The sequence below is a fragment of the Macrobrachium rosenbergii genome, chromosome 16 (genome assembly GCF_040412425.1).
Source record: "Macrobrachium rosenbergii isolate ZJJX-2024 chromosome 16, ASM4041242v1, whole genome shotgun sequence".
Lineage (NCBI taxonomy): Eukaryota > Metazoa > Arthropoda > Malacostraca > Decapoda > Palaemonidae > Macrobrachium > Macrobrachium rosenbergii.
The window spans coordinates 2,343,587-2,358,246 of record NC_089756.1 but is presented as its reverse complement, the minus strand read 5'-3'; the positions used below and the strand labels follow the sequence as shown (position 1 = coordinate 2,358,246).

Here is a 14,660-nt window from a genome sequence, read left to right as displayed (position 1 = left end):
GATGCCGTATCGACCTAAACCCCTCACTGAGCTTGGGCGGGAGGGAGCAGTCAGTGAGGCCGACTGCAACTACTATCATCTGATCGATAAACTTATATAGGGAAGAGCGTTCACGATTCCCCCTTTTAAGTTGATATCGCGCTTTCGTTTCATAATCTCAGGATTTTTAATAAAACGACAGGTATTTGATGCCGCTGATCGTCTCTCCGGAGGGGCGCCCAAACACCTTGGGTTAAATTGCCTAAACGTTTATTTAAAGTTCGGAGGGGAGGAAGGTTTCCGCAGACTGACTAACTGGCAACCGCCTTCCCCTCGTCGTCAGTCAGCTGTTGGGGCGCTGCACCAGCCCCAAAAAATTTCCCTTTAACCAACAGTGGCAATTCGCACCGGGGAGAGAGATAGACTGAGAAGGCAGTACACCTCTCCCGAGGCTTCGTCGTTAAACTCCCATGTGATCAAGTGCCAAAAGCTCGCCAGCCGTTGGTGAGGTGAGGCGAACGCCCCCCTACTACATGCCTCAGTTCCGAAGCAAACCGTCGCCCAGGTCAATGGAAACTTAGGCCCACCTGCCTGACTGTCAACTTGAGGCATGTTTTAAGGTGAGTCAAGTCGTGCCGTGATCGAACTGCGTCCTGCAGACGAATAATAATCTCTCCGTCGGTAAATATACGTTGGTGTCTGTGTCCAAGGAAGTCTCATTACGCAACGGGAGGGCTATCGATTGCGTAGTTTGACGAACCATTGCTTTTCGGATGTCATGAGTTGCGGGGATGTGTCACCGTTATTTTTAGGCTCACTCCAGGATCTGCGTACCGAGCTATGCGGAGTTTGAGAGTGCTGGAGTCGTGACACGCAAACGGAGTTGATGACATTCTTATCCTTGCCGGTGTATGCGAACAGAATCGTTTTGTGTGTCTGTGTGTGTGTGTGTGTGAGAGAGAGAGAGAGAGAGAGAGAGAGAGAGACTCCAGCATGAACTTAGTCTCCTCGAAAGGTTTCATGGATAAGCTTGCATGCTTTTGTTGTTTATCATTATTTCGGTTGATTCAAGCAAACTCTACACATACAGCTACGATCAACAGTTGTGAGGACGAGAAGACACGAAATTTTGCGTGATTTTAATTACATTCACTAGAAATTTTATGGGACGATTTAAAATCCACTTCTTCAACCTCCCTCCCTCCCCAACCCACAACCCACCCTAAACCAGACAAATGACAGAGCCGTTCACGCAAAATTTGCCAGCGATTGTCAGGTATTGATACGGAAATCCAAGAATATTTGAGAAACCGATACAGTTTCTAAAGCGCTGCTTCAACATTGTCCATCCAACTTCCTTAAGAATTTAGGCGATAAAACATGTATTTTAAGATATAAACTAAGCATCAACCACAACATAAAAATGCTATGAAAACGCTGATTGCAACCATAACAACAGTGACATGAAAATCATAATTCCTTTCATTGCAGGTAAGAAGAAGATTCACCCAGAATCGGACGCTTACGTTTCTTTACCTGTGCGTGCCTCAGCTGTGGTTCATGTACTTGAAAGATCATTTAAGGGACAGTGCTTATGCTTCCTACAATAGAGAGAGAGAGAGAGAGAGAGTTTGCGTTCGTTAGAGGAAGTGGACATTCTTTGCAAAAAGAAAATTTTATTTTCTGTGTCTATGCACATGTTTAAGGAGAGAGAGAGGATTTGCGTTCGTTAGAGGAAGTGGACATTCCTCGCAATATGAAACCAATTACTTTAATTAAAATATACAAATATTTTTTCTATGTTTATGTACATGTTTAAGGAGAGAGAGAGAGAAAGGATTTAGTAGGAAAAAATTTGTCTTGATACTACTGTATAATCTCTCTCTCTGTGTGTGTGTGTGTGTGTGTGTGTGTGTGTGTGTGTGTGTGTGTGTGTGTATGTGTGTGTGTGCTTGCCTGAGTGCAAGCACGCGCGTTCTAGTCAGGTAACTCGAAACATCAAATAGGTACTGTGTATACCTGAGTGATATGTCACCCGGTGATAAAAAAAAAATCTATCATAATGTTAAATTGATATTGGCTGGAACAGAAATTCAGTGCACTCTCTCTCTCTCTCTTCTTCTTCTTCTTTCCCGCCGTTATCCCTACGTTAAGGGGTCGGTTGCCTGATGTGCCTTCTCCATTGCCTTCTATCAAAGGCATCAACCTCCACCAAACCTCTTCTCTCCATATCTTCCTTCACTTTATCTCACCATCTAATTCTCTGTCTCCCTCTCGATGTTCTTCTTCTAACAAGCTCTTCCCAAGCCCTCTTCACTCCCTCCTCGTCATCCCTCCTCGACACATGCCCATACCATCTCAATCGTGACTTTCTTATCACCTCTGTTATCTTTACTAAGCCTGCTCCTCCTCTTCTTATTTCATCATTTTCCAATCTCTCCAGCAGCGGTATTCCCATAATCCACATCAGCATTCTCATCTCTGTTCTCTCAAACTTTATTTTCTCTTTTCTTCTTAGAGCCCATGTCTCTGATCAATACATTAACACTGGTCTTATCACTGTGCTATAGATCTTGACTTTTAGCTTGATTGGCATTTTCTTATCACACACAACTCCAGCTACATCTCTTTTATCCTACTGTCCACTTCAGCCTCACATCCTCCCTCTTTCTTATATTACTATTCTGTTTCTATCTTCCCTACTGCTCACTAAAACCTCTGTTTTATTCACATTCGCCCTTAAGCTACTCCTCTCTAAAGACTCCTGCCACTCTCCAACCCTTCTCTGTAGGTCCTCCTCATCTTCAGCAGTAATCACCAGATCATCAGCGTACAACAACTCCCACAGCACTTCATTCCTGGTCTCTTCACTCAACACGTCCATGACCAGCACAAACAAAAATGGGCTTAATGCTGACCCCTGGCGTAATCCAACACTAACTTCAAAGTTTTCTGTTTCCTCAACTGCTGTTATTACTTTTGTGCTCTCTCTCTCTTTCATCGGTGTTTACCCAGCTGACCTTGTAAGTATAATGAAAAATCTTGGCAGGCTTATGAATTTTTTATCACTACCCACAATGAATTATGAAGCGATGACTTCATTTACTACAAATTTCGCTTGTCCAAATAAACTTTTTAAAATGTCCTTCTGTCTTCGAATATAGTAAGACTGTGTAAGTGTCTTGAAAAATTTGTTTATAAATATGAGTCTAGTTTAGCGCAAGTATCTGCCTCATTTGTTCAACCACTGGTCTCGTTTTTTGTGATATTGCAAAATAAACGTAAAATAAATAAAATTTAACCAGTATTATACAATATTCATGGAGTAATACCAATTTTATCAATGATAAATGTTTGCATGCCTGTTAATCAAACCAAACGTTGGGTGTATTAAAGCTTAATGTTATCTGTTCACTTCGTAATCAAACTGCTGCTGCTTTCTCTCTCTCTCTCTCTCTCTCTCTCTCTCTCTCTCTCTCTCTCTCTCTCTCTCTCTCTCAAAAGGACCACTAACAATTTCAGTTTTCAAATGAGTGACCAGGGTTCAATTTTAAGCGAGCCGGAGCACTCCAAGCACATAGACCAATTGAGCCTCTCTGTAGACCTATGGATCTATGTACGAGGTAGCTAGTCTGATTTTCCTAGACCATGGCCTTTTGAGTTTCGGTCTTGGACTGCTTCGTAGCCTGCAATGTGACACAGTAAATCTATTGCTTAAGTACATCTGGTGAGAGAGAGAGAGAGAGAGAGAGAGAGAGAGAGAGAGAGAGAGAGAGAGAGAGAGAGAGGTTTGGGAGCTGAGAAAAACAGAGGTTTTTATGAAATGAAAGGCACCCGCCAAGTTATATATTTACATTAATAGCCTACGCCTATGTGCCCCGCCGCCCCCCCTCTCTCTCTCTCAGACATGCTCATATGACTAACTCCCATCCAAAGGCTAATGTAGTTGTATCGGTATTCAAATCAGTTATTAAAACTACCAGCCTGTTCTTATGGTTATCCGATGAATCACGAAGAGAACAAACTTGAATATTTTAAGATGATGATGACGTATTCGCTAATGCCAGTCTCAAACTTCAAACTGAACCTGGAGAATTAAACTTTAAACGTATGGAATAGGGCTACACATTGCGATTTCATGGATCAAAAATAGCAACGCCAATAGATTTTAACACATTTCACAAGTTATGTTTTGTTTACATTTCCTCCCTATTCTCTGTCCGTATGACTCAGTTCAGTGACGAACATTTTCAGTTTAAAATTGTCATTTAAGCCTTGCGTCACCTGTCTATAGTATGATAGGCTATGTCAACATCAAGATCAATTATCTTTCGTTGGACGAACTTGCTATTTCTGATTTCCTGGGCCAGTAGAGTTCGTGGCATTGTTGTGTGTAACATGGCTTCTCTAGTCTCCGATTTGAAGGTAGTGTAGATTGTGTTGTGTGTATGATAGTTTACTGTATGTTTTATGAAGGCGAATGAGTGATTTAGACGTAATGCGGTATAATTAACTTATTAACTAATTATACATATATACGTGATTTATCGTTACAATAGCTGATTTATCGTTACAATAGCAATAGCTTTCATGTAAAATGTCATATTCATGCAATGTGTACTTTCTTTGTTAAAGCTCTTGTTAGTCAGATATTTTTAAAATACGACTTCAAAGTGCCTACCTCCCACTGAGTTGTTTTTGCCGAAATAAAATGCTCTCTCTCTCTCTCGTGGCCAGGTCTAGCAAATACGGAATGAACTGTGTATGAGTGTGTATTATCATGGTTCTGAAATGTGGGCATTTTTACAGTTTTGCAACTGGCTGCCTTTGTACCATTATATATATATATATATATATATATATATATATATATATATATATATATATATATATATATATATATATATATATATATATATATATATATATATATATATATATATATATATATATATATATATATATATATATATATATATATATATATATATATATATGTGTGTGTGTGTGTGTGTGTGTGTGTGTGTATACGAAATCCCACAGGAAAAATGACAGGCAGAAGTTCAGTACCAAGCGCTTTCACGTCTATTAATGATGCGTTAATAAACGTGAAAGCGCTTGGTACTGCCTGTCATTTTCCTGTGGGATTCGCTTACGCACTGAAGTCACGCGCATCTACTGTGATTTTTAAGCATATATATATATATATATATATATATATATATATATATATATATATATATATATATATATATATATATATATATATATATATATATATATATATATATATATATACAGTATATAGTTCATCATATATATATATTCTATATTACTATATATATATATATATATATATATATATATAAATATATATATATATATATATATATATATATATATATATATATATATATATAATATAAATTTCTGACTCACGTCAGGATCGAACCCAGGTCTTTCAGTTGAAAGGCAAGGGCACTGCCCACTAGGCCATACTAGTCTAAAAAAAGCTGGAACTGAGAGCGACTGCATCCAAGGAATTACCTGGGCAAGCTAACTGCTTGCATACCAGCGAGTTTTCTCCAACTTCCCGACTCAGCAATGACCCAATTGAAAGCATTTCATTCGAATTATCCCTTCTGAGTGAATAAGATGGAAATAATCAACACACAATCAGTGTGGAACAGAAATAAATTTCTGACTCGCGTCAGGATCGAACCCAGGTCTTTCAGTTGAGAGGCAAGGGCGCTGCCCACTAGACCATACAAGTTTAAAAGAAGTTGGAACCTGAGAGCAACTGCACCCAAGGAATCACCTGGGCAAGCTAACTGCTTGCATACCAGCGAGTTTTCTCCAACTTCCCGACTCAGCAAACTCGCTGGTATGCAAGCAGTTAGCTTGCCCAAGTAATTCATTGGGTGCAGTTGCTCTCAGGTTTCAACTTCTTTTAGACTTGTATGGCTTAGTGAGTATTGCCCTTGCCTTTCAACTGAAAGACCTGGGTTCGATCCTGACGTGAGTCACAAATTTATTTCTGTTCCACACGTGACTGTGTTGATTATATATATATATATATATATATATATATATATATATATATATATATATATATATATATATATATATATATATATATATATAAAAAGGACCTCATTCAAACTGGATGGTATCTAATGGAGTTTTTATTCAAAAAGTTACAAGCTTTCTTGGACAAACAGTCCACATTATCAAGTATCCGTACCAAACGGATACTTGATAATGTGGACTGTTTGTCCAAGAAAGCTTGTAACTTTTTGAATAAAAACTCCATTAGATACCATCCAGTTTGAATGAGGTCCTTTAGTAATTCTACTAATGCACAGAACAATTGTGTATGTGATAAAGTTAATATTAATATATATATATATATATATATATATATATATATATATATATATATATGTGTGTGTGTGTGTGTGTGTGTGTGTGTGTGTGTGTGTGTACAGTAACAAAGAACAATGAACTAAATAATGGAATCTGTTTTTGTATTACTATATTCTGAGACACTTATGTTTAATAGCACATATTTATACTTCGTTTACCTTTCTGAGATCTGTAGGGCGGGCGAGTAAGGAATCCCTGCGGTGTCAAACGTCTCATTGTTATGATTAAAACTTTTATTCTTGTTATAGCCTACTCACACAAATAAAAAAAAATGTTGTTCATTTAAGGGTGACAACGAAAACATATTTGACATCACATATTTTCCGTACAAACCTCCTTTATTTTCATAAAAACACAGAGATATGGCATAATTTTTGGCCGGCGCTGCCAAACCTCAATTCGCTGACACGTGGTCAGCGAGGGCATTTAAAAGGCCAGCTCGATCAAGAAGAAGAACGGTGGCCAGTGGTAACGTCGAGCAGCCGCCAGCAAGCAGTGAGTGTCAGTGGACAGACAGTATGGATAGCCCGAGGGATAGCCGAAGCGGATTATATCTCTCCACTGCCCTTGGAGCGTCTTCATTCTCAGAAACAGGGGGCTGTGTAATTAATGGTAAATTATTTTTTCCCCTAAATGATGAATAGTTTATTTAACCTGCAGAGGCACTGAAAAATTTAATCATGTAACCAATAAATAACTGCTATCATAGAATACGGACAATCAGCAAATGGCTTGAAAAGCTATTCCTGTCGAACCACCCTCACAGATTTGAGGTGTTAATTTATTAAATGCATTATGATATTATTGTGAGAACTATGATTATAATTATTATTTCAAAGAAAGAAAATTCATTAGGAACAACCAAAAGTTACTCAACGCTGTTTCTTTAGAAAACGAAGCACAGTACATGACGGATCTCAGGTAAAGCCATAAACGAGGGATAAACCTCGATGGTGAAATTGAAAGAGATAAATAGATATGGCAGAACTGTCTAAGATCTTTTCCTCTCCTGATCTTAGAAAGGTGTGTGTATGTGTGTGTACATACCAGTCTCATAAATTCAGACGTGGGTTTAATAATTTATTTATTTAATAATTTATTTACACATTTCTTTATTGAGCAAATGTATTTAATATAAATTTATTTACAGACGCATTCCTTTCCATTCTCAGGATTGCCAGAGTGAGTGACACAAAGTCCTGTTATGCTGCCATGACCCATGACGAGAATTCGGAGGGGACGCTCGCATCTCAAAACAGGATCCCCAGTCAGTACAAGGAGGTCCCCCACCCACCGCTCCGCCACGGATGCAACGCCTGGTGGCGGTGGAGCCAGCACCACAAGAGCCACGAGGTCCGCCTCTATGCAAGGACTGCCCTCTTCCACCCCAACTGGTCGCACGGCACGGCGGCCGTGAGGGGCACGCATGAAATCAACGGTGGCCTCCACTACTGGGAAGTGCACGTGTCGCAGCGTCTCTTCGGCACGGCCGTCATGTTCGGCGTGTGCACGTCTTCCGCCCGGCTTCACGCTGACACCTTCGTCAGTCTCATCGGGGAGGACGAGTTCGGCTGGGGGCTCTCCCATAAGGGCCTGCTCTGGCACAACGGGATATGGCGGAAGTACACCGACCCCTTCAGGGAGAACCGGGCCACGACCATTGGGGTTCTCTTCGACGGGGAACAGGGAGTCCTCGGCTTCTTCAAGGACGCTCGCTGGTTAGGTGTCGCCTTCACAGGGCTGGACGCCGTGACGGAGCCCCTGTACCCCGTCATAGCATCGACGGCTGCCAAGACCGAATTGAGCTTGGGTGCGACAAGGAGAGGGTGGTTGGGTTTGCAAGACAGGGCGCGCCATGCCCTCCTCTCCGCTCTGCCGCAACCGCACCTGCTCTATACTTTGCCACTGCCCCCCGCCCTTCGCCATTACCTCGAGGATGACCTGCCCCCGTCGCAGGCCAACGGGCGTAGTCCACTATTGTCACTAACCAATCAGCCTGCGGTGCCCTCCTGACATCAGCGGCCGCCCTCAGAGAGACGCCAAGAGTCCGGCAGCAAGACAGAGCAAAGTTCGTCCAGTTACGATCACGCGTTGTTGCAAGCGGACGATACTTAGGCAAATTATCGTAGGCGATACTGCTGTAAATACTACGACCCTTTGTGAATATCAAATATGCGATGCACGCCCGCCGGTTTTGTAAATAATTCGCCGGTTAATTCGTTCCGGGGCGTTCTTGTTTGTAAGTCGTTTAGAAGAATCAAGTTGCATTAAGCATAAGTCTAGCAAGATCTAGTCAAGTCGTAGGAACTCGTCCCAAGATGACACGGGATCTCAGTGTCCGTGGAATAAAGACGTCAAAAAAGCTGAGAGCCTTCATAAGACACTCGGGTGGTCATCGGAAGATAGAAATGACAGCATAAGGAATCATCAACTCAGGTTTTGAATTTGCCAAAGAATATTTGCACATAGCGTTAGATGCATCATTGTACGAGTGAGAGTAAAACTAACATTCAATTTTTAAATATAATTATCACTAAGATAAAATTATTGGAAAGATTACAGATTCTCGTCCTGAAATTGGGTATCTACTGAAAAAAACATTGTTGTAATAATCTGTCTGTCAAGAAAAAAATCTTGCATAAGTTCTTTGTTTGCAAAGACAGTCAGTGCAAAAAATCGCTGTGGATATCCGGTCTACGATTTTAACTGAATTAACTAACTTCCAGTCACTGAAGCACACAGAATGTACAGTTGACGATTTAAAGCATATTTCTCTTCCTTCTTTATATGGTCATTAGCCACAGACTTAGTTTTCGGAAATGGTCAGAAAGTAATTTTATATACGAACGATTTTTTTTTGTCCAAGTGACAACTCGTCTGTGAAACATTTAATTTTTTAAAGCTTTCGTCTAAGTTACCTGCCAAATTGGAAGTTCAGTGGAAAAAAATACTATTGACCATCGTCGATTATTCTGTGAAAACGTAAGATAAGTTATCGATCATTCTTTCAGAGCTCGGGAAATAACCCTTTGTGACCTTTGACCCTATGTACTTATGCAAAAACGTTTTCAAATTAAACAACTGTATTAGTACTGACAGGGGAAATTGAAACACTCATGTTCAAAACTCTGTGAACTCATCGCCAATTGTGTGCAAGGCTATACATTTAATGCCGTTCACTAAAACAAAACCATGCATCCATTATGCAATTCTACTTTTTCTTGCATTGTGTAATTGCAGACTGATGAATATGTTGAGCTTTATCGTAAGTCAGTTGGAAGTAGCTACGTATATGAGTGTGTTTATCGTGTGGTTAAGTAGGCCTAATGTTTCTGAGGCCATGTTGCGTGAAAGAACGTTAATCAATAAACCTGTTTTCTAAGAATTCTTATAAAAGACTATACAATTTTGTATAATTATCAATAGTCTGCCTTTATATTCTAATTTTTAATTTGACTAAATACCTGCCGGTAGACAAAGGCAAAATAGCCTTATTGAGAGGTCACTTGGTGTTGACATCAAAGCAGTTTTGAATGTTTTGCAGTTCAGTACGGTTAGGCCACTTGCTTAGTTGCCAATTAGTTAATTATTTGTGCGTTGTGATCCTTCGTATCACTACGAAATATTTAACGTATTTCTGCAATAACTATCATCTCAAAGATGATAACCACCATCTAGAACATTATTTCCAAATTATTCAATATTATGTGCATACTGAATAGAAAGATACAATTATGTCAGTAAATGAGTCATAACCACATGAACGCACCTTGTCCCCGCCCCCCAACCCCAAAACTGTCTAAAGGCCTGCTCACACTAGGAAACATTATTTGGAAACAAAGTTTGCAGACAGTTTGGGAACACTTTGAAAACAGTTTTAGTTTCCAAACTGTTTGGAAACAAAGTTTACAAACTGTCTCCAAATACAGTTTACCGTATTTTTGTTTCTCATCCAGAATGGAAAACATTTAGAGTTTCTGTGTATATGTATATATACACGTATAATGTATGTATTGTTTATGTATATATGAATATGTGTATATATAAATAAATATATACACTTATACACACGTACTTTTACATGTACATAACATATACACACCGGTATGTGCATATACATATGTACCTCTACATATTCATATTTACGAAATTGTTAAAGCCTATTCCAACTATTTTCAATCCCGCCAGAACCAAGTCAGCATGACACGCTCCTTTTTCTAAAAACTTCCTCACCCATCTTTTTTCTTTTTCTTATCCCTCCTCGAGTGCATTAAAACTACCAAATAAAACACAGAGGCTACTGCACCAACAGACATCCTGACGACAACTGAGGCCTGGACAGGAAACATTATTTGTAAAGAGTTTCCACGCTGTTTGCAAACAGTTTGCAAAACTTAGTTTCCAAACAATATTTCCTATTGTGGACAGGCCTTAATATTATCGGAATCATAACAAAAAGAACGCCACTTTCTTCCTAAACATTTGAATGGCAGGGGGAGATTTACGTAATTAATATCATCTGAGCTATTCTTTCACGCAGCCACGCTCCCCATAAGATGAATAAATACAACCACCACTTGATGAACTCATTCACAAATATCTGAGGCTAAGCCGCCTGTGTCTGTTTTTTTTTAACCGGCATTCATTCAGATTCTAAAGACAGGGAGCATTACACGATGGTTCGTCATCGTATTGGTTGAGAACGTTGCTTTATTTGTGTTTCACACTGTGGTATAATTCTCTCTCTGTCGACAGAGTTAGCTGATTGTACAAACAGGAAATGATTAGACTCAGAATATATTTACTTGCGTAGTAAAATAATTTGTTTATTTTATTTCATTATTATTATTATTATATTATTTTTGCATTATATTCTTGTCTCTTTGTGTTACTGTAAAGAAGATTTGTCTTGTACTGATAAGGAAATGGGTGATTTTCCATCTGTAGAGTCTAGTCAAAAGAGCTTTAATTTGCGTATTTACAGTTACTGTAGTCTAAATATATGTCCAGCCACAGCGGCTCTGTACGGAAAACTAACGCTGGGAAAGCAAATTTTGCAAGTTTTTATCTCCATTTTCGTTATACAGTATATGGCATAATTTCGTTTTTCCCTCGTGGCAATGAAAACTTGATAAAGAATTTTTCATTCTATGGGTGATTCACCAATTATTCGCCTATTTTCTACAGTGTCCGCAACGTCATAGGCCTAGCAGTTCTCCGCCCATAGGATTTGCTGTTTTCTGTTTTCATTCTACTTTGAAAGAAAGAAAATAGCCGTTTTTAGTACAAGCATAGTCGTTTTAGTACAAGCATTAAAAATCACGTAAAGATCGTACAATTTCGGCCGTCTGTTTTTGTTCAAATAGGCGATATGATACGACCAGTTTTCTAACGAAAAAACAATGTGCATGTTATACAGTATAGGGGCGTTTAGTATGTCAAACCTGATTCGGCGTTTTCAAGTGCTATGTCAGTGCCATAGCTGTGAAACTGAGATGAATATTTAGGTAGGTACCACAACTTGAACATCGCGTAAAATGCGCATATCTTTGTCAAAGTTTTACTCTGGTTTTAAATTGTGCACGTAAACAGTTCTGTAAAATTGACGGCATTTTTCGTTCGTTGTGTCTTGTATCAAATGATATGTCACGTCGCAAGGGAACTGATATGTAGCTATTTTATGATTAATATATTTGTAATGATTTGTATTTAAAAATGGTCTGTATTGTCATTATTATTATTTTCTTACAACGTTTGTTAATTTTGCTTGGAGTTTTATTGACCTTTCCTGCTGGCGTTGAGAATGAATTATGAATATCAGACTGCTGGAGAGAACGGTTTGCAGTAACACCAGACCACGCCAAAATCGAGGATATTTGTTATTCGAGGCCGGAAATGGAACTATTAACACCTTTGTTGACGGCAGGACCCACTATTTAGGTTGGTCATGGGTGGAGAATGGAAGACATTGACTAGAAATGAAGCAGAAAAAAAAAACAGTTCTTAATACTTTTTCTTTCACGAATGATTTCAAGCTTATGTAAACTGAGTTCCATTCCTTCTCAACCTTAAAGGGGGTACAGCAGAATAATAATGACATTACCGCGTGTAATTAAACGGAAAGGGAGACCACCGAATACTCGACATGTTTAACGATGAAAGAAAGTTCAAGTGGAGGCAGCTGACGTTACCTGTTGTTTTTCTTACCGAAATTCAACTTTCTTAAACTTTTTACTCGTATTCAGATACCTTAAGGGCCCCTACACTATCAATCATGATTGTACATATTGGTGATTGCGCAATCATTGGTAGCCTATTGTCCACTCACTGGAGGCAGGATTGTATTATCATCAGTTGTCTGTTAAAGCCCGAGTAGTGAGGATGAGCAAAGTGGCTACATGTATTGCCATTATTCTGGTCTTAGAAGATTCTGAAAAAAGAGACATGTGAACAGAAAGTTGTGGGTGAAAGAATGGTATGGGAAAAGAAATAAATTTCCCCATGAAAACCTACTACTAGACCTTATCATTACGTTCCTTGCAGACCACAAATAGAGAAACATTTACAGATTTGTTGGAGAGAGTTAGGCCTTGAATAGAAAAAGAGGACACTAGGTTTGAACGCAACGAATTTATTTTATTCGTTCCTGAAGCCCTGGTATAGCAATGGGGTCTATGTCGACAAAAATTTACAGCTGGATTTTTGCCGTCATAAAACTTCCATCTAGTCGTTTTAAATAGTCAGTGAATATGTCGTCTCTTGTGTGCAACCGAACTTACGATGTGCGTATCTTCGAGGGAGTGATGTGGCAGAATGCGAAGTTTTTATTTGACTTTTGGTGATGTCATATTTTTTGTGATGTAAAATCCTGTAACGTGCACCAATGGCTGCACTGATAATTTAGGACAACTTCTACGATCGCAATTCCGAGGGAATAATTGTTTTTGCAGTTGCAAATATTCGAATGCTTGAGAACAAAGCCTCGAACGGGCCCCATAAATATGCCAGATGAGGCCTCAGCGGTCTCACGGCTCGTCATTCATCCTCTCCAACAACTCATAGAGCTCAGGTAAGGTAAGGCTTGTTGGAAGCCAGTTGTGATCGGCGGCTAAGTCCGGTCACTTAAGTATTTCAGTGAATATCTTTGCAATCATTGTTGTATCGAGACATGGATCATGTCTAAACCCATTTGTGATCGTAGAAAAGCTGTTCCATGCCAGTTACAAAGTAAGTCCAGAAATTTTCCTGAAACGTCCTATGATTTTAGTGATTTCATGCTGAAGTTTAACTGTTGTAACGTAGATTGCGATAGGTTGCGCGATATGCAACGATGTTTAACTGTGTCAGTTTCCAGTATTTTTCGCAATGCACGTGTTTCTTGGGACACAGGGTTAGGGTTGCCAACTCTGACAAATTTCAATAAAGGACAATAATTAGAAATGTAGCCTTATTTTTTAAAATTAAGGTTTAAATGTATCCACAAGTTTGAGTATACTTTGACCATACCTTTACACAAGCTTCTAGTTTTTAAAGTTATATTTGTTCTGACTTTTGGCGAACTTCAGCAATTGTGGATCATGTTTTATTTTTTCCGAAAATTCCCGACAAGTGTCCTTCAAGTTAAAGTATATGAAAAGTTCACTTTTCATTAGTTCTACGGAGCATCTGTTTCTTTCATTTCGCCATTTAGATGACATTACACTAAAAATGCGTTCACAGTATGCTGATGTTCCAGGGATTGAAAGCGCAAATGAAACTATTTTAAATATATTGACGCACTTATGATTAGTACGTTTTAAAATGATGTGCCATTTGCTGCTTGTTGTTTTGCAATTCTGCTAACAGTTCAGAACTTTGAATCTTGCTGCTTCATCAAAGGGGTTATCCATGTCCAAATTAAGCCTGTCTTTCAACCTCAATTCTTCTACAATTTCTACAAATTTCTGATATTTTGGGAAGGAATTTCTTAAAAAAACTCAGATTTGATAACTTTCCAAATGTTGAATCTTCATTAAAGTCGATTCTTTTTTCCAAATATGTTAGTCATGATATAAGAAATAATCTAAAGTCTTCAGTTGTCTCTTGAGCTTCAGTAGTATCTACATTTTTAAGGAGTTGGTGAACTTGATACCCAAAGGATTTTTCATCGTATTGGGATTTTAACTTATTTCTCAAATCAGCCAAAATAATGAAAACATCTGCTGCTGAAGTTTCGTACTTCATCAGTTCTTGAACGGCTGATTTAAATATCTCCA

At 38.9% G+C, this 14,660-nt stretch overlaps 1 protein-coding gene across 3 annotated transcripts; it reads left to right on the top strand.

Annotated features, from left to right (window-relative positions):
* Window positions 1–117: 117 nt before the first annotated feature.
* LOC136847051 (SPRY domain-containing SOCS box protein 3-like) lies at window positions 118–12,171 on the top strand. 3 transcript variants are annotated; one of them, XM_067118292.1, is made up of 2 exons: window positions 118–599; window positions 7,578–12,171. In XM_067118292.1, the coding sequence occupies exon 2, from the start codon at window positions 7,618–7,620 to the stop codon at window positions 8,416–8,418; it is 801 nt and encodes a 266-aa protein (XP_066974393.1). In that variant the 5' UTR covers window positions 118–599; window positions 7,578–7,617; the 3' UTR covers window positions 8,419–12,171. The 3 variants fall into 3 exon arrangements, with proteins under 3 accessions (XP_066974393.1, XP_066974395.1, XP_066974396.1); XM_067118294.1 differs by lacking the exon at window positions 118–599 and adding an exon at window positions 4,330–4,404; XM_067118295.1 differs by lacking the exon at window positions 118–599 and adding an exon at window positions 6,760–7,017.
* The last annotated feature ends 2,489 nt before the right edge of the window (window positions 12,172–14,660 follow it).